The sequence below is a fragment of the Hippoglossus stenolepis genome, chromosome 10 (assembly GCF_022539355.2).
Source record: "Hippoglossus stenolepis isolate QCI-W04-F060 chromosome 10, HSTE1.2, whole genome shotgun sequence".
In the NCBI taxonomy this organism is placed as follows: domain Eukaryota; kingdom Metazoa; phylum Chordata; class Actinopteri; order Pleuronectiformes; family Pleuronectidae; genus Hippoglossus; species Hippoglossus stenolepis.
Genome location: NC_061492.1, coordinates 15,474,771 through 15,494,916, shown reverse-complemented (window position 1 = coordinate 15,494,916; position 20,146 = coordinate 15,474,771). Strand labels below are relative to the sequence as shown.

General features: G+C 42.6%; 1 protein-coding gene across 3 annotated transcripts in view; it reads right to left on the bottom strand.

Moving 5' to 3' along the window:
• Positions 1 to 2,541: 2,541 nt before the first annotated feature.
• The window catches only part of akt1 (v-akt murine thymoma viral oncogene homolog 1), a 35,340-nt gene continuing 17,735 nt past the window's right edge, over positions 2,542 to 20,146 (bottom strand). For 2 of the 3 annotated variants that reach the window (XM_035167633.2, XM_035167632.2), the window contains exons 3-14: positions 17,751 to 17,879; positions 15,640 to 15,751; positions 15,189 to 15,315; positions 14,137 to 14,268; positions 13,942 to 14,007; positions 12,661 to 12,729; positions 12,415 to 12,540; positions 10,660 to 10,788; positions 6,417 to 6,631; positions 6,230 to 6,317; positions 5,919 to 6,021; positions 2,542 to 4,562 (exon numbers count right to left, since the gene is read on the bottom strand). In XM_035167633.2, coding sequence (XP_035023524.1) covers positions 4,483 to 4,562; positions 5,919 to 6,021; positions 6,230 to 6,317; positions 6,417 to 6,631; positions 10,660 to 10,788; positions 12,415 to 12,540; positions 12,661 to 12,729; positions 13,942 to 14,007; positions 14,137 to 14,268; positions 15,189 to 15,315; positions 15,640 to 15,751; positions 17,751 to 17,879 — 1,376 coding nt within the window. In that variant the 3' untranslated portion in view covers positions 2,542 to 4,482. Of the gene's footprint in view, positions 4,563 to 5,918; positions 6,022 to 6,229; positions 6,318 to 6,416; positions 6,632 to 10,659; positions 10,789 to 12,414; positions 12,541 to 12,660; positions 12,730 to 13,941; positions 14,008 to 14,136; positions 14,269 to 15,188; positions 15,316 to 15,639; positions 15,752 to 17,750; positions 17,880 to 19,270; positions 19,383 to 20,146 lie in introns of those variants that run through there. The other variant, XM_047341597.1, reaches the window with a different exon arrangement.

Genomic DNA, 20,146 nt, shown 5'->3' with positions numbered 1-20,146 from the left:
CTATAAGGGGAAAACGATACAACAAAAATATAAAATCATATACATACAAAATATATATATATAGAGAGAGAGAGTAAACATGTGAGGCATGTGAAATATATAGATACACGTCTTCTATAGCAGTTGGAATATATGAATATTCATATTACTATTGGTATAAGAATTGGTTGCTCTGGTGGTTCATCTTCTCTATAGACTATCTTGGGTTTTATCTTTATTTCACGCTTCATGTCATCAGACAGAAACATGTGTAAATTAAAGTTAGAGAAATCAAATGTATACTCATCGAACTTCTCCTTTGAATGAAACCAGACAGTGGTTAGAGTGAGTTTGAGATTCAAATAGTGTTGACTTATTGTTGTTTGACACCAGTTGTTACATTATATTAAAATATGTTTATATGTATATTTAAATGCATCTTGCACAAGGCCTGCTCAGTCTGTCTAATTCTCTGCTCCCATTTACAGCCAAACAAAACCTCTACTGTCAGATGTGGGATGTTACATGAATCCACACAAGATAACCGCTGGATGGCGCTCTAGTTCCGATTTACCACGTTTATCTCCAGCACAAGTAACATTTTTTAAAGTGAGGGTCATTTCAATTCAGCCACAGTGTCTTTTATATTAGGTTCCCATCGTCCCCATTCATCCTCCCACCCATCTTATTCATCACCCTTAATGTTTTTGCTTTAGTAGTTAGTTAAAGATTAAATAAATAAAGGGAGAAAAAACATTTCCTCCAGCATGTGTTTTTGTGCATATAATGATGTGAAGAAATACAAAGACAATTTGCTCTGTACTGTATCTCTGTTTCTCCTCTGCCTGTAAATTCCCCTCCGTGACATGTAAATGCATTTTTCTTGCAGTCACAGAAAGGAAGTGCAGTGAGTGAGGATCAATCAAGCTGAAAAGTCCATGAGCACAACAGCTGTCTGCTTACAGCTGATCCTGCACTCTTACATCTGTGACAGAAGAGAACAAAGAGGAATATTTCTCTATAGTTTAATGTAAAAATATACAAGATAACAAGAGTATCATATAGCATTGAAAGAGGGAAACAGAAGGGACATGCTACTGATTTTGAGTTGCTCCATTTACATAATAATTACAGTATCTCATGTGTCTATTGTGATTTCTTTAGATTCAAAAAGCATATTTGATTTTGGAAACAGGAGTACTAGTGCCTAACTTGTGTTATCCACTGTATATTTAAATATAAATAACTCTATATTTTGATGTAACACTGTAACAGGAAATATTTATGCATCTAGTGCAAAAAAGAAAAAGTGCTCTGGCTTGCATGCTGCGTGTGAGTGACACTTTCTCCACGCAGCACAACACAAGATCACCCACGGGAGGCCGGTGGCAGATCTGCAGCCCCAGCTCTGTGGTGAGTGTTGGCCAGTGCAGCTGGAGTCAGGTGAGGGATGGTTGTCAGGTGAGCCAAAAACCTCGGCCCCGCTGTGTGGCGCTGTGCGTTGCAGCTTGCCCAGTGACAGACTGGTGTCAACATCTGCTCCAGAGACTGTACCATCTGCCCGAGGGCCCAGGGGACACATCTCTCCCCGTCTCAGACCAGCTGCAGGGCCCCACACGTGGACCTGAGCAGTCCTGCAGAGGCGGAGAGCAGGGCCAAGACACAGTCAGAGCCTCTGAATGCTGGAACACATCTCACACACGCTTAGCTGTGTTTTGTCTGCAGGGTGTGATCACAGTCTGGTTTAGAGAAACAAAGTTGACTCTCACATTAACGAGAGAGGGGAAAGGCCCAGGCTACAGATGTAAAGTATTTTTCAAAGACGTGTTTACATGCTTAAACTCAAATAAAATATCAAGACAATAAAGTTCAAATTATTGTTGCATAAAAAAACACCCTGCAATTGTATGCCACTCATATGGGGTCACCGTGACCTTTGACCTTTGACCACTAAATTCTAATCACTTCATCTTTGAGTGACTCTGGTCAAGAAGTGCTGTGTGTTTTGTGAGGCGACGGTGACCTTGACCTTTGACCATCCAAACATAATCAGTTAATCCACCAGTCTCAGTGAACATCTGTACCAAATGCATTCTCAAGCATTCACAATGCAAAAAAGGAGATTTGTGAGGCCATCGTGACCTTTGACCACCAAATTATAACCAGTTCCTCTATTAGGCCAAATAAATTAAAGAAATTCCCTCAAGGTGTTGTTGAGATGGGTTGTACTAACAAGGGGAAAAAAAAGAGGAAGTGTGGGAGGAGGTGTAAAGAAGGTATAAGAAGTTTGTGTGAAAAAGAATACATGGCTGCACAAGAGATGGATATTTCTATCACTCCTTGCAATCGCTGTATAATAAACTAATAAACATGTTAATTTACAGAATCTAATCAAAGTCTCACTCTGCTGCTCATTCAGCTAAATAATAATATAAAGTAAATTATGGGTGAGATAATGCTCAATGTGTACCCCACAGCTCCAGTCCCCCCTGTGACTCTTACAGGCTAAATGGTAAAGATAACGGTTTCATCTTTCACAGGAAAAGATGAGTGGACACAGTGTATTGTTAAGACCATTTTATTTCATCAATTTGAAAGAGACAAGTAAAAACAGTGTACAAAGTTTATATTATTTGTTTTACTAAAGCTGGTGTCCTCAGTCTCAGGAAAAACGGGAGGGCAGGTACAAAACAAAAAAAGTTGAAATAAAAAGTATAAAATGCATTTCCCTATTTTCAGAAGGTGGCAGCAAAGGGTGAGTGTGCATAGGAATAAGTAACAATCAGATTGAAAAAAAATAAAAATAAAACTGAACAAGATGTTTGCAAAATGATTGAAAGTGAACACAAAAATCGTAAAAACCATTACATTCAATAACGTATGATGCACTTTTGAAAAATGATTATCTGTCATCGTAAAAAATACTGAAGCACTTTTGGAAACCTCCTAGTACACTTTGAAATAATAATAATAATAAAAAAACCAAAACAGTTTCAGTTCCCATGAGTCTCAGTTTAGCCTGGGCCGTCTGTAAAAAGGGGAGAATCATTCAAACAAACAAGTTTTTATTTGTTTTTTATCCACATTTGAATTTACATTATAAAAGAAGCTAATTTAGTCTTTACCAACCATAAAGTACAAATAAAGAGTCCAAATACAATCATTTTAGGGCAGCAAAGTGCATATCATTGGCACAGTAAAACTCATTTTAGTCGACGCTGGTCTCATATAAATAAACTCAGAAGCTCATGAAGGGGGCGGCGATCCCCCCCCCGAAAAGAAGCAACTCAAAAAGATGACTGTGTGTGTGTGTGTGTGTGTGTGTGTGTGTGTTTACCCCCGTAAAGCCCAGTTTGTTTGCACAGTATTCCTAAAGAAGTGTATTTTGTTTAAGTGACCTCACTGAGGCTGCAGCGAATGCACTGGGTGGTGGAGAGTAAAAAAAAAAAAAACACCCAATACTGTTCTGTACATGGAGGAGAAACCCAGAGGAGAAGTGTTTCTGAGCGATGGCCCCGTCTGCAGCAGAACGTCCAGATATAAAGGCATCAGGAACTATAAGCACTTAATTCAGGGGGGAGGGGGTGTATTTGTTACGCTGACCAGGAAACTGAAGGGGGGAGGTCTGTCTCTCAGGGACTCTGATGTTTGAACAGGTAACAACAGGCGTCCACTGCAGGCCGGCTTTCTACCTTAATGATTAATCACTCTGCATTCTCTGCGTGTCTGTCGCTCCTCACATCAGACTGTATTGCACAATTGATTGATCAGACCCATCGATGATAATACAACAGACCGACTGACTGGTGGAAGAGTTTTGCATCGGATAAGTAGAAAAGTAAAAAAGAAACAGAAAAATCCTCTCCTCTCTTTAGGAGAATCAAACATGCAAGTGTCGGCAGAAAGGTTGACTTTATTTTGATACGGTACATTCATGTTAGAAACCAGAAAGTTCTCGGTCTGTTTGAATGGTGTTTGAATTGGTCAGAAGTCGCAAAGAGGAAACTACCCACTCACACACAAACCCTCTGCTCACATGGTGGTTTTGGTCCACAGTATGCCTGTTTCTATTTAAAACTGTTCAATATAAAATGGCCCTTCTCAAAAATTAATAGCAGTGGCCTAATTTGTGCATAATGACTACATTTCCCATGTCATTATGGTGTATGGACGCCTGCTCAGTATACAACGTAACAACCAGGAAATACAGGATAGTGTTAACTCTGTCTCTCTCTCTGGGATCGGTCTTCAGAGGCCACGCACAATAACAACAGTAATATTGGTGTTTTTTTATCTCCTCCTCTGTAAATAACACAACTTTCAGACTGGAAGTGTTGCGTCCAACGACGGCATCTGCAGACAACGCTGGGAGGGCCGGGCTGTGTTTGTGCCCCCCCGGTGTTTTTCGAGAGTGCAGTCGGGCGGGTTGCTGGGCGAGGTTGATGGGGGTGGGGGGGGGGGGGTTGGGCGACGGTGGGACCAGAGGAATGTTTTGAGAGTTGTTCAGGCCGTCCCGCTGGCAGAGTAGGAGAACTGGGGGAAGTGGGGTCTCTGCTCGCTGTCGAAGGACTCCATACTGTCATCTGTACGGGACAGACAGGAAGAGCAGTTAGCAGAACTTAGGGGCGGCTGAAATTTATTCATAACCAACTTCTCAATTGATTTTGGGGATAATTACAGTATATATTGATTTAGTCCCCCCCCTCCAATGTATTTATATCAAAGTACTGCGTTTAATTAACTTGTGGTCTGCAGGTACAGCTGACTCGAGACTTTATCAGAATGAAAATCATTATCACAATTATTGATATATGATTCTATAATTGCTGCTGTTATTATTATTATTAATATTATTATATCTATAACTTGTTTTGTCATCTTAGGTACACGGATGTTCGTGGTCTCTCCCATTTCTCTCCCGTCAACGCCGCTCACACTAACTCTGGTTCTTTTGAATTCCTGTTACTATGTAAAGTGCTTTGAGATAACACACGTTGCGCTTGGTTTTATACAAATAAAACTAAATGTAATTGAATGCAAACTGGGATACTGGATTTAACTGGACAGGTTTTAACTATATATCCTAATCTGAGTTTAAGCACTTGTTAAATTAGATCATTCTAGACCCAGGAGACGCAATGTTTTGAACAAACTGTTGAATCAGCTAGAAACCACCGTAACAGCATGTTATACAGTTTTAGTTTTATTCAAAGACCATCTTAGTTGAGAATCAAACAGTGAATGCTTGGTGTGCTTGGTCGTTATATCCACATTGGTTACTGTGACTTCTATAACTTTCTAAGGATATCAAAATATTCATTCAAGAATAATATTTTTAACAATATCACGTAGTCCCACTACTTTTAATATATTTTACTATCTCACTGTAACCATGTATTCTCCACAGATAGTGGCTGTCACATGCATTTGGTTACATTGTGAGGTCTGTGGCGCTGGCTCTCCAGTAGAGGGCAGACTGCTCTCAGGGGAGTCACGTAAACCAGCAGAATGTTTTCTTTACTCACATGATAAAATCATTCAGTGGAATATTTTTGTAACAGAGGGAAAAACCCAAACTTTCTGAGTTTTAATTGTTTCTCTCATGAACCTGACACTTGACATTTTAATGTAAAATTGAAATTAAAGGATATAATTTGGCGGTTTTAAAATAACTACGATCTAATTCAGTGACACTAAGCAATTTTTCAAGGATCAGTGGTTGAGTATCAAAAATAAAGTCTGCGTTCTGTCTGAGTGAACTGAAAGTGTAATCTCTCATTTTTAATAAAGCCTCATGGGGAGGAGGAGGGAAATGTATCATACAAGTTTGATGGCAATTCATCTTCAGTCCATGTAGCAGGCTCCCTGTCACATGTTGCTATGAAGCACCGCTTGATGGTTTGATATTCTGTTTTTCTGAGTGTGAAGTGCGGTGCTACCTTGTCCGGGTGGTGTGATAGTGATGGTCTGTGCTGTGAACTCCTCGTCAAAATATCGCGTGTCTGTTTCCGAGGTAACTTGGGGCTTAAATGGCGGGACCAGCTGTTGGAGAGGAGACAAGACAAACATATCAGCACATCTGCACAGTCCCTTAGTTTGGCAAAGATAATCGGTATTGTCTCGGCTGTGGCTCTCTGAGTGACGTAACTTTATTGATCCCTTGAGGGACAGCGGCTATCTGAGTTTGGAGTCTGACAATCACAAGACAAGGAGTGAGAAACATGGCGACACGAAGATTTGAGAAACCGACCTTCTTCTCGTAAACGTCCTGCCATTCGATTCCCGCGAAAAACTTGTGCTGCATGATTTCCTTGGCATCGTCAGACCCTCCACCTAACCTGGAAGACACGTACAAAAGGAAAAATCTGTTTAACCACTGCACTGACTCTCAGGTTTGTGATCTGCTACAGGAGAGGAACGTGGCGGATGTTCCTCACCTCTGCATCGGGTCTTTCTTGAGAAGGCCAGAGAGCAGCGAGCGCGCTTCGGGTCCAAGCGTCCGTGGGAAGCGGATGTCTTCCATGAGGATGAGCTCGAACAGCTTCTCGTGGTCCTGGTTGTAGAAAGGCAGCCTGCCGCACATCATCTCGTACATCACCACACCCAGACCCCACCAGTCCACAGCACGGCCGTAGTCATTGTCTTCTAGCACCTAGGGGACGAGGAAGGGGGTGAAAGTTTATTCGGTGCAGCAGTTGGCTTGCTCTTGAGCTATTCTAACTTCTTGTTGAAGGGGAATAGAATGAAGGTGTTCAATTATTTATGATACACTTGTCCATCCATTAATTCAATATCTATAACTCTTGTCCTTTTGAGGGTTGTGGGGGCAGCTTGAGCTAATCCCAGCTGTCATTGGGGCGAGAGGCGGGGACACCCTGGACAGGTCACTGGCGCATCAAAGGGCTAACATATAAAAGTACAAACAACCATTCACATTAACACCTGCAGACAATTCAGAATCTCCATTTAACCTAACTCCAAACTGCATGTCTTTGGACTGTGGGAAGGAGCCACAGTACCTGCAGAAAACCCACGTAGACACGGGGAGAACATGCAATCCCCACACAGACGGACCCAGGCTGAACCAGAATTCGAACCAGGAACCTTCTTGAGGCAACATTGTCAGTGGCGAAAATCTCTAACCCTGAATACAATTTTTGAAGTAATATTATACGAAGTGAGGTGAAGAAAAAGCTGATATGATTCAAGCAATAAGCTTGTGTTTGGGCATTATAACGTTGTGCAGACAAGCAGCTCTTTAGGCCAAACACACAAACCCTAAAGCAACTGGGTTTGCCCCCATCACCCCACCCACCCAACAGAATCACCTGCTCTCCCCCACTGGTCTGGGCTTTTGAGGCAGCCACAGCCAGCACTGACTCACATCTCACATTAGGAGCTGGGATAGAGTTTCCCCTGGAGCCCTGCATATTTAATCACCGCAGGCCTCTCCACACATTCATAGACACAGATCAACAAGCAGCAGAGGTGTGCGTCACTTCAATAAGCAACAGTGTGGCAACAAACACACACTGGGGTCTTGGAAACAAACCACTTCATGAACACAACCAGAGTCAGAAAAATATTTAGTCTTATCATTTCCATAGGATGACTTTTCTTGGCAGTCCTTACTGAGAAAAACTTATCCGGTGCTGTGCTCACTGAACAGTGCAACCTGTTGCATGACTAATGTGCTGCTGAGCTGAGTTGTCCCAAGGTCTCTGGGGACATGTACTGGATTCTACCTTGCCAGGCGGATGTTGAAGGTGAAATCAAGACAAGGAGAACAGTCTGTTCTCTCAAACCTCCAGCAGCGTGATGCTAAGCAATTTAGACCTAAAAATAGACGCTTAGGCAAAAAGACGTGGGCGGATTAATAGAATGAGATATGGACACAACAGTGCACAGGCTGAGAGAGGGTCCTGGAAAACAGATGGACGTGTCCGTAAAAGGTACAAAACTACTGTGTGTGCATGTGCACGCAGCTGTGCATGTGTCTGTGGGCACTTGTCCTGGCGCTGCGGTGAGTGGTGAGCATCAAGGAGGAGGACTAGGAGGGCAGGGAGAGTAACGTGAAGCCGGTGTGGGGCTAGGATTACTGGGCCGGCTCTATTTCCAGCGCTGCTGTCGTGTGATTCACACCGTGCGACAGCTGGGCCTGCAGCTGCCCCATATATGTAGAAGAGCGCCACAGCTGTGAAGCTGCCAGGAGCGCAGGAGCCAAGCTCATCCCTCATATACGTAACCAGGACTGCTTGCCTCCCTGCCTGCCTCCCTGTCTGCCTGGGCCCCAGCCCCAAATACTGTTACACTGCCCCAAAGGAGCACACACAGGGGGAGGAGAGAGGGAGGAGAGAAGAGAGGATAAAAGCACAAACACTTGCTGCTGCTCCAGAGCTCCACTCCGTACACTGCACTTTTTTTCTCACACTGACAGCCATTAATCTTCCAAGCTTGTGAATCCAGATCAGTTTCAGTGGCTAGATTAAACCTGTTTTAACATATTCCCTAAAAGCCAATTCGCTCAGCCAATAATGGGTTTCTTCTTGTAACTGCTTAATAAATGTGACAAAGTGAATTTGTCCCTCTTCTTCCTCCAGAGGGAAACTGGTCTGGCCTTTTTTCGCAGATTGGGTCTCTCCTCCCTCTCCCTCTCTCTCCCCCCTGCTCTGGGTGGAATATTCCCAGACGTTACAGCATTCCTGTGCAGCACACACAACAAGGTCATTGTTTACTGCAGAACAACCTGTAACACTGCCTGGCCCGCACTCCATAGAGAAGCTCGCCAGCGACCCTGTTGCCATGGTAACGCCCCCTGATGTCTCCCTGCTCTCTGCTGTGGAGGCTGGAGGTGTCATCGACTGTGCTTCTCTGTGGAGGAGCAAAGTGGGCTAGGGAGAGCGCGGCGTGGACAGGTGGAGGACTCAGGAATAAAAAATAAAAAAAGGTTTATACAAGTGCAGAGAATAAACAGCTTTTTTTTATGTTTGTCCAGGTGTGAGGAGATAAATATTCACATACTAGGCCAGCGTTAATGGCCTGGTGCTGATGACTGACTGATGAAAAGGACAGGTATGTGTTATGAGGAAGTGGGATTGTGTGCTCTAGCTCTGCCCAGGTCAGGTGAAGCATCCCCTGGGCAGCAGTGGGAGCTGTGGCTCTCCTTGTGCCACACAACAGCTGTAAGCAATGTTTGTTTTCTTCCCCCCCCCCAGGGGCAGAAGCTCACATTTCCTGAGGCGCTGCCAACCAATAACCCCTCCTCTCAGAAACAGAAAATTCCAAATGGAGGCTAAAAACAACGATGCGGCAACTGTGTCAACACGGACACCCTTCTCCCGGAAAACATTTTTATGGCAACAGGCAAAGGGGCTCGTACAAACACTCACGCACTTACTCACACACACACACACACACACACACACACACACCGACCATACTCACAATGAAATATCGTGTTACACGGCCCACTCCAACACTTGTCATACCTGCACGCAACAGGGAGTCGCCACACCCATCCCCATACAGCAAACACGAGAGCAGGCTGCCTTGCCCTCGGCACACGGCACACTCATTAACTCGACTTTAGATGGAGATTAGAAAGGCATTCTGGGACAGCTGCCCTTTCTTCCACATGCTTCTTATCCACTGTGGTCCAAGAACACATACTGCATGCTAGACAAGGTGTTGTGCAAATACTGTTAAAATATAAAAGTGCTCAATCAAGGTAGAACACACACATGCCATATTAAATAACTTCTGTAAAGCTGTGATAGTCACCAGCCTCAGGTATGCCCCCAGCTCATCCCGACCCACCATCCAACTTTTTATAAAATTTGGTTTTCTATGGGTGTTTATCTGCAAATCCTTTAATTCGATCTTAGCCTCTCCTCTGATTGGCTGACTAAACTGTTCTTGCCACAGCTACAGAGAGAAGCATGAGGAACCTGTATCACATACGCAAATGTTTCAGTGGAAAACCTTTTCCTTCACTTACAATCTGTGCAAGCGAGGGGGCAAATAAAACATTTGTTTCTTTTGCAGAGGAAACGCAGCATGGCTTCACGTGGAGTTCAACTACGGTGAACTTTGACCCATGATATTCACTACACATTTGCACATGAGAGACATGTAAAGCTACAGTAAGATGGTTTTTGGTACTTAAAAGCAAAAATTTACCCTATCTTCTCATAAATATAAAAAAAAATAAAGATGACAATAACATTATTAGGGAGAAAAATATTTCCGATACATCGGCCGATATATATTCGATTTTTTCCTGTTATTTTTCAAATAAGTAAAAATAAAAAAATACAACCAAATATATAGAAATTGAATTATTACATAACATGTAACCATACAATAAATGCATATCTTTTCTGCATTGCTTCTTCTGTAAAATAAAGGTTTTCATATCATTGCATGTTGGCAAACATAAATGGCAAAACTGATAGTTTTAATAGTCGAGGATAAATTTATCAGGCTCTAACAAAAACACCAGAAAGTGTAGAATATGGGACCTTTAAGTGTTTCTGTTGGCTCAAGGTGGCAAATCACTTAGCTTGTATAATTTCCCTTTGATTTGTCACTGATCTGTTCAACCCTACAGAGAACTGACTTTGATGTCAGAGAGAGATATATAATCATTTCTCATAGAGAAAGAAACACTTCTGTGGTTACCTCAGGTGCGAGGTACTCTGGCGTCCCACAGAACGTTTTCATGGTGGCACCATCTTTGATCCCCTCCTTACACAGACCAAAGTCTGTGATCTTTATGTGTCCATCTTTGTCCAGCATGAGGTTTTCCAGCTGAAGAAAACAGGAAGAAGAATAAAATCAGATGAAGATGTAAAACAAGTCAGTGGCTCATGGGAATTAACAAGAAAATAATTGTGGGAGGTGAAGGGAATATACATTTGTTAATCTACAAAGAATGTCCCCTCTCTGCTGCACTAATAGTGTCAGGGTGACAGCGTAGAGGGTAACTAGGAAGACAATGCACTTCCGTGGGTCCTCACTAATACACTCACAACCTTTGAAGCCAATCAGATAAGCATTTGTCAAGAAAATCTCAATAAATACACAGTGACAGAGATTCCTTTATATATAGTTAGATAAAGAAAGTGATCTTCATGTGCAAATAACCTAAATAACCAGTCCATCTATTTCTCTTTATTTTCTGGGAATTTCTTCAGTTGTGTAAAAATGTAACAATGTAAAAAAAAAACATCATTAAAAGTATTCTTAAAAGCATATGTAAGAACCATGAGTTCAATCAGAAAAGTCTGACTCTATCAGCCTTTTTCGACATGCAAACTTTTCTGTCTCCATCTAAAAAAATTGTTTAACCTATTTTGTCTTCTGTATTTCAGGCACTTCCACTTTATGTACAAATAAAAAAATTTGCATTTACACAAGTAAATGGAAATCTGCCTAGTGAACTTAAGTACAGGCAATGTGACCTAATGGCCTAAAGGATGTGCATCATGCAGTGTCATGACTTGAGGCTGCATGGCCTTTTAATATCAGCTTGTCCTCCCTCCCCCCCTCTCTCAGTTAAAGTCACCTGGCAGCTGTAGCTCACACGTGGCCAGCAGCGCCCGGCTAGAGTCAGCACATCCTCCATTCCTGCTACCCTGGCATTTTCAGGAGAACCCAAGCAGGCTGGGAGCCTGCCTCGTAAACCCAAGGGACAGAGGGAGGGAGCGAGTGCTGTGCTGACCTGGCTGGTATAGTTTTATCAGCTGGAAGTAGGAGGCCCACAGATGCCACTGCAACACTGATAACCCCCTATAGTCCTCCTAAACCCAATCATGCCCTATCAGTCTGCAGCAGCCATCTTTGATATCATCTTGATGTGAGAATATAAATAGATTTATATTGAAAAAGAAGCAGCTGAAACCTGGAAACTCTTTTATTCTCTGATGCTTAGCAGATGTTGATATCATTTACTCCCAGTCAACTAACAGTGTTTAACTGCCAGCTTATAACATGACGTCATTCACAAATACCACCCCCCCCTCCCCCCGACATCACTGGATGCGTACTATAAAGGGAGGCCGTGGCGATCTGTTTCAAGAGGACTGGTGGTTATTTCTGCCTAACTGCAGTTAGAGTTGTCCGGGCCGAGCCTCCCTCCAGCTGCAGTGAGGTCTGGAGACCGATCTGGGGGAGGCAGATCAATAAGACCTGGCCACTGCAACTGCTTTGGATGGAGGCAAACCCTATTTATATCCTGCCAGGGGAGAAATGAAGGAAAGGAAGTGTGTGTGTGTGTGTGTGTGTGTGTGTGTGTGTGTGTGTGTGTGTGTGTGTGTGTGTGTGTGTGTGTGTGTGTGTGTGTGTGTGTGTGTTGTTTGTTTGAGGTTGAATGTGTGTTGGGGGGTGCAGCAGCAAAAGAGGCTGACAGCGAGGATGAGAGAAAGTCCCTTCTACCTTTAGATCTCGATAGACCACGTTTCTTTCAGAATGAAGGTAGTCCAGGGCCGACACTATCTCTGCACCGTAAAACCGTGCCCGCTCCTCCGAGAATACCCGGTCTCTTGACAGGTGGAAGAAAAGCTGTAAGAGAGAGAAACAGGGGAGATTGACAGTAACGATAAAGAGGACCAATGAAGAGAGAAAAATCTGTTCAAGACTATTTGCAGATGTGCGAATGTAGTAATGGTTGAAATGGTTTACCTCGCCACCATTTGCATACTCCATGACGAAGCACAGGCGGTCATGTGTCTGGAAGGAGTATTTCAGTCCCTGCCGACAGAAAAAAAACAACTTTCTAAGTGGAACATGCCGATGTTTCCAGCAAAGTCAAGAGTAATGTCCTCTAAAGCAACACTATAGGTAGTTTTCATACCTTAAAATAACAGCTTCAAAATCATTTGATGGTACACACATGTATAATAGGGAGAATGGCATATGTGTCTTTGTTAGAGCGCTCCCTGGACAGCTGGAGCTGCACTATGTAACTCTGGTGTACCGTGCTGAAACAATACGACCTGCTTTACAGCATAATTCACACACTAGCTAGCTATAAGAAAACCTAGTTGCCATTCTCAGTGCGGACATCATGGCAGACCTCTGAGGACAATGTCAGAGGAAATATAGAGGAGGAAAAGAGAAAGTGAGCGAGTAAGAAACTGAAAAATAATTAATATCAGAGCTAATGGCAACTTTGGCTTGTTTGCTATGTTGTGCTGATCTGCTTGCTTGACGTTTGGCTGTGTAAGTCAAGTTGTCTACTCGCTAGTCTATCATCAGAAGTCAGGTAATTCCATTTCGATAGAGGTTTAGCCAAATAATTCCATGCGATTTGAGACTCATCGTGCTCGGACATGGATAACTGCGTCGGCTACTTGCTTGCTGTGTTAGCTTGTATGCTACTGTTCTACTGATTGCGGTGAATGTGTGGGGCGACTCAGATCGCTACTCATGTTTAAAACGGTGAATTAGGCATTCCACCTGTAGGGGGAGCTTGAGTATACCCGAGAGCAAATCTAGCATTGTGTTGCTTTAAACAGCTGAGTTAAAGGTAACTTGGAACATTTCAATCCTTGTTTAGCACTTTTAGCTACAAATTCAACACAACCATCAAATGAAAAGCGAAATATGAAAACTTCAGCAGAGTGCGTCCAGTGTGCTGAGGCTTTTTAACAACTGCTGTGTTGCAAACACGGGTCCACTTCATTGCACTGAGCACATTGCATTAAGCGTTGCCTCCCCCCACCACTTGTACCTAACATTTTGGAGGAGCTTTTCAATTCAAGACTTAGAGTAAGGGTTAACAGATAGAAAAGAACGTCCAGTGTTGCAGAGTGCCTTTGTAAGAACAGCTCTTCACAACATTCCTGGTGAAAATGCCCTTTTTCTTCTTAAAGGATGCTGCTGGGTTGTGTTGAAGAGGCTACAGAGGATTTCTGTGAGTTAGAATAAGGTTTGGTTTAGGTATATGGATGAGCTCCTTACTGTCAAGAACGGATGCTTTGAATTCTGGAGGACTCTGTTCTCTGTGAGTGTGTGCGCCACTTCATCCTGGAAAAAAAAGCCACACAGTGTTTGTACAACTCCCACAATGGCTAAAGATTTAGCTATCAGTCACAGCACACACCACTGATGTCCCCCTCCCAATAGTGTTTAACTTGCTCAATGGCCTCCACTCACTTTTGCTACGATGACCTCCTTCTTTAGGATCTTCATGGCGTAGTAGCGTCCTGTGGCCTTCTCCTTTACCAGGATAACTTTGCCAAAAGTGCCTTTTCCCAGGAGTTTGAGGTATTCAAAGTCGTGCATAGTCTGGTAGGCAAGAGGAAAGAAAGTGGCATCTGGTTACAAACAGAAGCATGAACAAACCTCATCCTTTAACTAGCCAGGAAACATAATCCGACTGACAACAACACAAAAGCGTTTAAGGCACTATTTCACCTACCATGCAATTTCCATTCCTCTAATGGTTTGGCCTATATGTGGTTATGTCTCAGTTAACCTCTGACCCTGGCACTCAGGAGAATGTTGAAAATGGTTGTGCGAGGGACATCCAATCCGGTGGCCTTGGACCTTTATGTCATGACACGTGTGGGGGTTGTGAAACAAGATGGACATTCTATCTGGTGCTAAGCCACCCACGGCTGATGTTGGGGAAGTAGAAGGTAGTTGGTGGGCTGAAGTGGTTTAAATGCAAATAAAGCAGAGTAGGGTGGCGGAGAAGATAAATGCTCAACCTGGGGGAGAAGGACATACTCAGGGAGAGGAGGCATAAAGGTGTTGGAGCTTTTCATTTATGGGAAACATAATTCTGACAATAAAGTGTAATCTCATCTCATCTTGATGACATTTTTATCAGGCAACGAACATGAAACTGGAACAATACCAAAATCTCAGGATGAAAAGGAGAAATTCTGAGAGAAATGTTGGACCTTTTGCAGAAAAGAAGGGACGCAGGTGTCAATTTGATGAAAAACATGTGATTTCTGCAGAGGAATTCATAAGCTCTGCCTCTTGCATGCTCTATCCAGGTGTCAATTCTAACCTGACTGTTCCTATTGTTGGAAACGCATCTGGCATAAACAATCTCCTGCTACGTTTTTCACATGTGAAAGACAAACTGGAGAAAGTCCAGACTCAATTTATTGACATTTTTAGGAGTTTGTGTTTGAAAAAAGCTTCAGTGTGAGGACAACATAGTACACAAACAGGAAAGCATGATTGGTCCGTACCACTTTTAGTCTAGGTTTGGTAAGGTAGACCTCCATGTCCATGGGGTCTGGAGAGGAGTCCATCATCTCCTCCTCTTGTTTCTGCAGACCTTCAGCAACTGTCTGAATGGCTTTAGTCCATTCTTCCCTGAGGGAGACACGGGCAGTAGAAGAAAAAAAGATTACATCAGCCCATTTGCCATCATGCGAGCCCCGCAGCCCAATCACATAATTGTCTTCTTATCAACAGGAAGGCAATTTCAAGTGTGTGAGTTCTGCCAATAGCCAGTAGACCTTGTGCGAGTGCATAACAATGATTAAATGTGTATGTTTGTGAGTGTAAACCCACATGTTAGGGAAAAAAACAGATAATCTCTTAAAATGCTAAACTGTTTTGTAGCAACAGGAGAAAGTGTAAATGATTTGTGTTTTTGCTGCTCTGTGAGCTGAGAGGTGTGTGCTCCTCGCTTGCCTCTCCTCAGGGGTCTCCACGTGGAAGGTGCGCTCGATGACAGTGGTCCACTGCAGGCAGCGGATGATAAATGTGTTGGGCTTGGGCCGTTCCGTCTTCATCAGCTGGCACTCTGACCACAGCAGGGGAGGGAGGGAGGGGGGGGAGAAAGACCAGTGTGTAGGGGAGCAGAGGGAGAGACAGACCCACAGTTATAGCCATTTATCTTTATTGCCACCCTAACAGACACTGTCGGCCAATTTGGAAAAGAACAGGTGCACTTTGGTGGAGGAAAACAACTCAGATCCTTAACTTGTCATCTTCTTTAAAACATAAAATCTGCTAATATGGGTTTTTAATATCAAATCTGTGTCATGTTAAATAAATATCAAATATGCTTAGACACAATGTCTAAATAAAACTATATTTAAATAAATAAGTCAAATTTACAATATTTATCATGTTGAAGTTTTGTTTTATTAAAACATTATGGGTAAACTTGCAAAGCCTGCAAATTATTTAAGTCACACTTTTTACAAATGAGTGACAGTTTTACTTTTCCTTATTGATTTAACATTTTATTTTATTATCTTACTTTTCTCAGGAAATAATTGTCTTGTAATCAGTTTCGTGAAACAATTCCTCACAGCAGTCTAATAATGGAATTTAGAAAGCAGAGATTTCCATCTGCACCTCCTTCGCATTAACATCTGTTCCCAAATGAAACATGTCAGCAAATATGTCAGAACGTGACACAAAATGGCCTCTGTCTGATAGATGGAGGACAGGCAAGTGGACCACCACTGAGATCCAACATGGCTCCATTGTGGGTGAATATGTAATCCAGCTGCAGTGGCTCCGTCAGCGGCTGACGCGCCATGTGCGTCCTCTGTGGCAGGGTTGTAGTGGTGACAAGAACCCAAAGCCACTGCTGATGGAGGCAAAGAGGCTCAGAACGCAGCCCAGATGAATACTTGAAATGAGGCGGCTAATAACCACGATAACTCAAGAGTGTCGGGGAGGAAACGTTTTGTTAAACAAAACAGTATGCCGTCTAATTGCTGTGTTCAGTCATCTGCACAGCTTATCATAGCAACTTTGTCTGATGTGAAGACGGAGTGGGCACGGCTGCTCTGGGCATTTCTTCTGTCACAGTGCAGAAACAGAGAGTTTGGGGAAGACTAAAGCTGCTTCAGACCTGCACTGAACTTCGGATAATCTCCAGACATTCTCCAGAGGTGCTCTAACGCAAATGTACAAGTGAAGTCCCCGGACATTCTCCTGAGATTCTTTGGCCAGCCCCCTAGTAAAAACTCTGGATGATGTCCGAATGAGCCCATGTAAGAACAGAGCCAAAGACCCTCCGCACGATTCACTGCCAGCGAGTGGGCATGTTGATGACATTTCTAACATTTGATTGAAGCAAAAAAAAAAAAATACAAATATCTCAAATCATCTCACAGATGAAGATGTCAAGAGAGCTTTTGGTGATAACAGTCGGTCGATGTGATTTAAACAAAAACATGTGATCTCCGCAGTCGAATGAATAAGTCAAGTCCTGCGTCACCTCTCAACTGAACGCTTCTGAAATATCTGTTTAGTTGTGAACACGTCTGAGCAGAGACTCTGCTGCTCCGTTGTTCATGTGTTAAAGTGAAACTCCCGAAAAAGACAGTCTGGATCAAATCATGCGGATATTATGTGGAATTATGCATTTCTGAAAACGGCTATACTAAGAAGAATGACATTCAAATTTATTAATGTCAGGACACTGACATTTTACATGCACAGAGCTTTGCCTTGGAGCGGTGCTAAAAGAAACCCATAGTGAGGCTGCTGAGATAAAACTATAACTTCGCTAATGTCACCATTCATATTCATTCATAATGTAATAGAATAATAGAGTGATTAAATAATATTATAGGTGATTCACATTCATTCTTTTACCTCATTGGCATGACTTTTGTTTTTCTGTTAATAATGATGCAAGAGGCATACGAAATCAAAACAAGCAGGTGAACATATTTGTTAACCGCAATGCAGGTAAAAACCGGAACGCAACAATCAAAACAAGAGTTGAACAAGCTGCCAAGAAACAGGAGGAGAAAGGTTTCTTCAAAGCAGATACTCACGTGCTACGGAGAAGTTATTTAAGGGGGTTTCCAGCTGGTCAACATCTTGCGGCCGCTCTTTGTAGCCAATGAACGTACCATCGCTCTTCAAGAGAAAATATCTTGGCCTCCAGGTCTTGATGTATTCTCCTGATATGAGAAAGAGATTGAGAAAGGACCATTGAGAAACAGGAGGCAAAATTAAACAACTCATCACACAGTAATTGAGAGACCTCACACCGATGCACAACTGCTTTGTTTATATTGTGGTTTCATGATTAATGGCGAAGCGGTGGCGTTCCATTACTTTCTGTGTTAATTCCCAGAGCTGCAACCCATTTCCTGCAGTCTAATTACTATGCTGTGCAGTGGCGCTCCCTAAAATGACCATCTTGTCACCGTCTCTGTTAGTGTAGGTCAGCTGCACGACAAATGGTTGGTTGAGTTGAGTCGCCACTTGAAAGAGTAGACTCTCGGGTAACATTCAAACTGTCTGAAAATTTTCTCAGAACATTTCCTTGAACTGGTGAATTCAAATTTAAGATCCAAGTTAATGAAGGTTCCTAGGAAAAAAGAAAAGTTCTACTAAAAAAAGTCTTATTACAGTATTACAACAATTAAGCATCATCTTTCTATTACATTGTTGAACTAGAGACAAACAATGAAAAAAAAAGTGTTTTTCTTAATTCCACACATTCTTCTTCCTGGTGTCTAGGTTACTCACAATGCAACTAGCCTGCAGACAGTTCAGTCTGATATTTGGGTGTCTTAAAGATGGACGACATGCCGGCTCCCCAAAAGTGAAGCCAAAGCATCAACCTAACCGCCTAGTGGCTGGCTGCAGTATAGGTCATATGAACAGCCTTCTTCATGTTAGTGGACGGGACATAGACATTTTAAAAAAGTCTAACTATATGCCAAATAAGTTTTTTTATTTTAGGTAGTTCTTAAAATAGGGTGAACTGTCATGATAGACAACTGAGACTGGCTCAGGATTGGTCAAATGCACGTATTGGTGGGACCCCCATTCCATATCCTGAAAATATCTTTTAAAAAGTCTGTTAAAATCACTTTTTCTAATTCCACACCCACAGATTTTTCTTTTAATTTTCAAGTTTGTAGTCTTCAGCCCCAAGCAATGCTGACTCAAGTGACACCACTTGAGGCCAATTTATCAGACTTCACACAGCTGGTGCAACAAAAGGCTTTATAACACTATTTTCCATTTATGCAGGAGTATTTGGTTGAGTTCCCCCTTTTACAATACAATTTCTCTTCCCTATCAATTATTTTGTACCACCACCATCATGTTTGCCAAAGTTGCATCGATTTTTTCCAATAAAACTTTCCACAATTTCCCATTTTCCAGACAACACCCATAACCTCAAGCCACGCATGTCCGTCCCGTTCACTTACACAAACCAGCATCACACAAATAAAACTCTCCTAGGCAGACGAAACCCAATTTATTCCGGTGATGCTTCAGGAAATGTTGTGCCAGATGTTGTGCAGACGGGGGGAGAAAAAAATAGCTTACATACCATAACAAGGCAGTGGCACACAGCGGAGTGGGACTTGAATATTTATACAGGAAAAGTGTAATTTATTTTTAATCACGGAGCTGCATATTAACCCCATGCAGAGTCGTGGCAAGCTGTCCTTAATTGCCCCATTTCCTCCAACACAGAAGTGTGATGTGTGTGTGATGTGTGTGTAGGGGAGAGGTGTCAATATGAGCTTCTGTTACCCTCCTTCAAACATTCACTTGTGACTGATGAAACTGATAACAGATCAGTCTGACCAAACAGCAGCTTAGTGTATGTTACTATAAAATATTTAAAGTGATGGCAAATTTTTTACATTGTCACTTTTCAATATTTGTCACTCCAGACATGTCAGAATTATGAACTTCCCCTTCCTGCTCTCTAATGGGACATCCTCCATATGGCTTTTCTCAGTTGAGATAAAAAGGCAGGAAGAAAAGGAAAAGGACGCTTTAGAAAAGCACCCTCATTCTGGCAAACTTGACCACACACAGCAGCAGCATGAACCAGGCTGTTTGTACATCCCGTTCCAGCGGGGCATCAAGCCATTAAACCCATAGCAAACTCCAAAGTGTAAAAAATACCTGATTTACCGTGACTGGCAAGGTGCTGGCTACGATTGCCACAGTAGTAGGAAACATCTGCCCCAGAGAACAATATACTATACAGTCTTCAATCCACAGCAGATGTCTGATGTGTTATTACATTTTTCATCATGGCATTGGAGTAGATTTTTCATCTACTTATCTGCAGACTAAGTATTTTCACACACACAACAGAGCTCATTTAGTAAGTAGCTCAACTTCCTCAGCCGTGGGATTGCCACTCTCGCTACCTCCCAACAACTGGATGTACCTTCCTAATTGAAAAAAA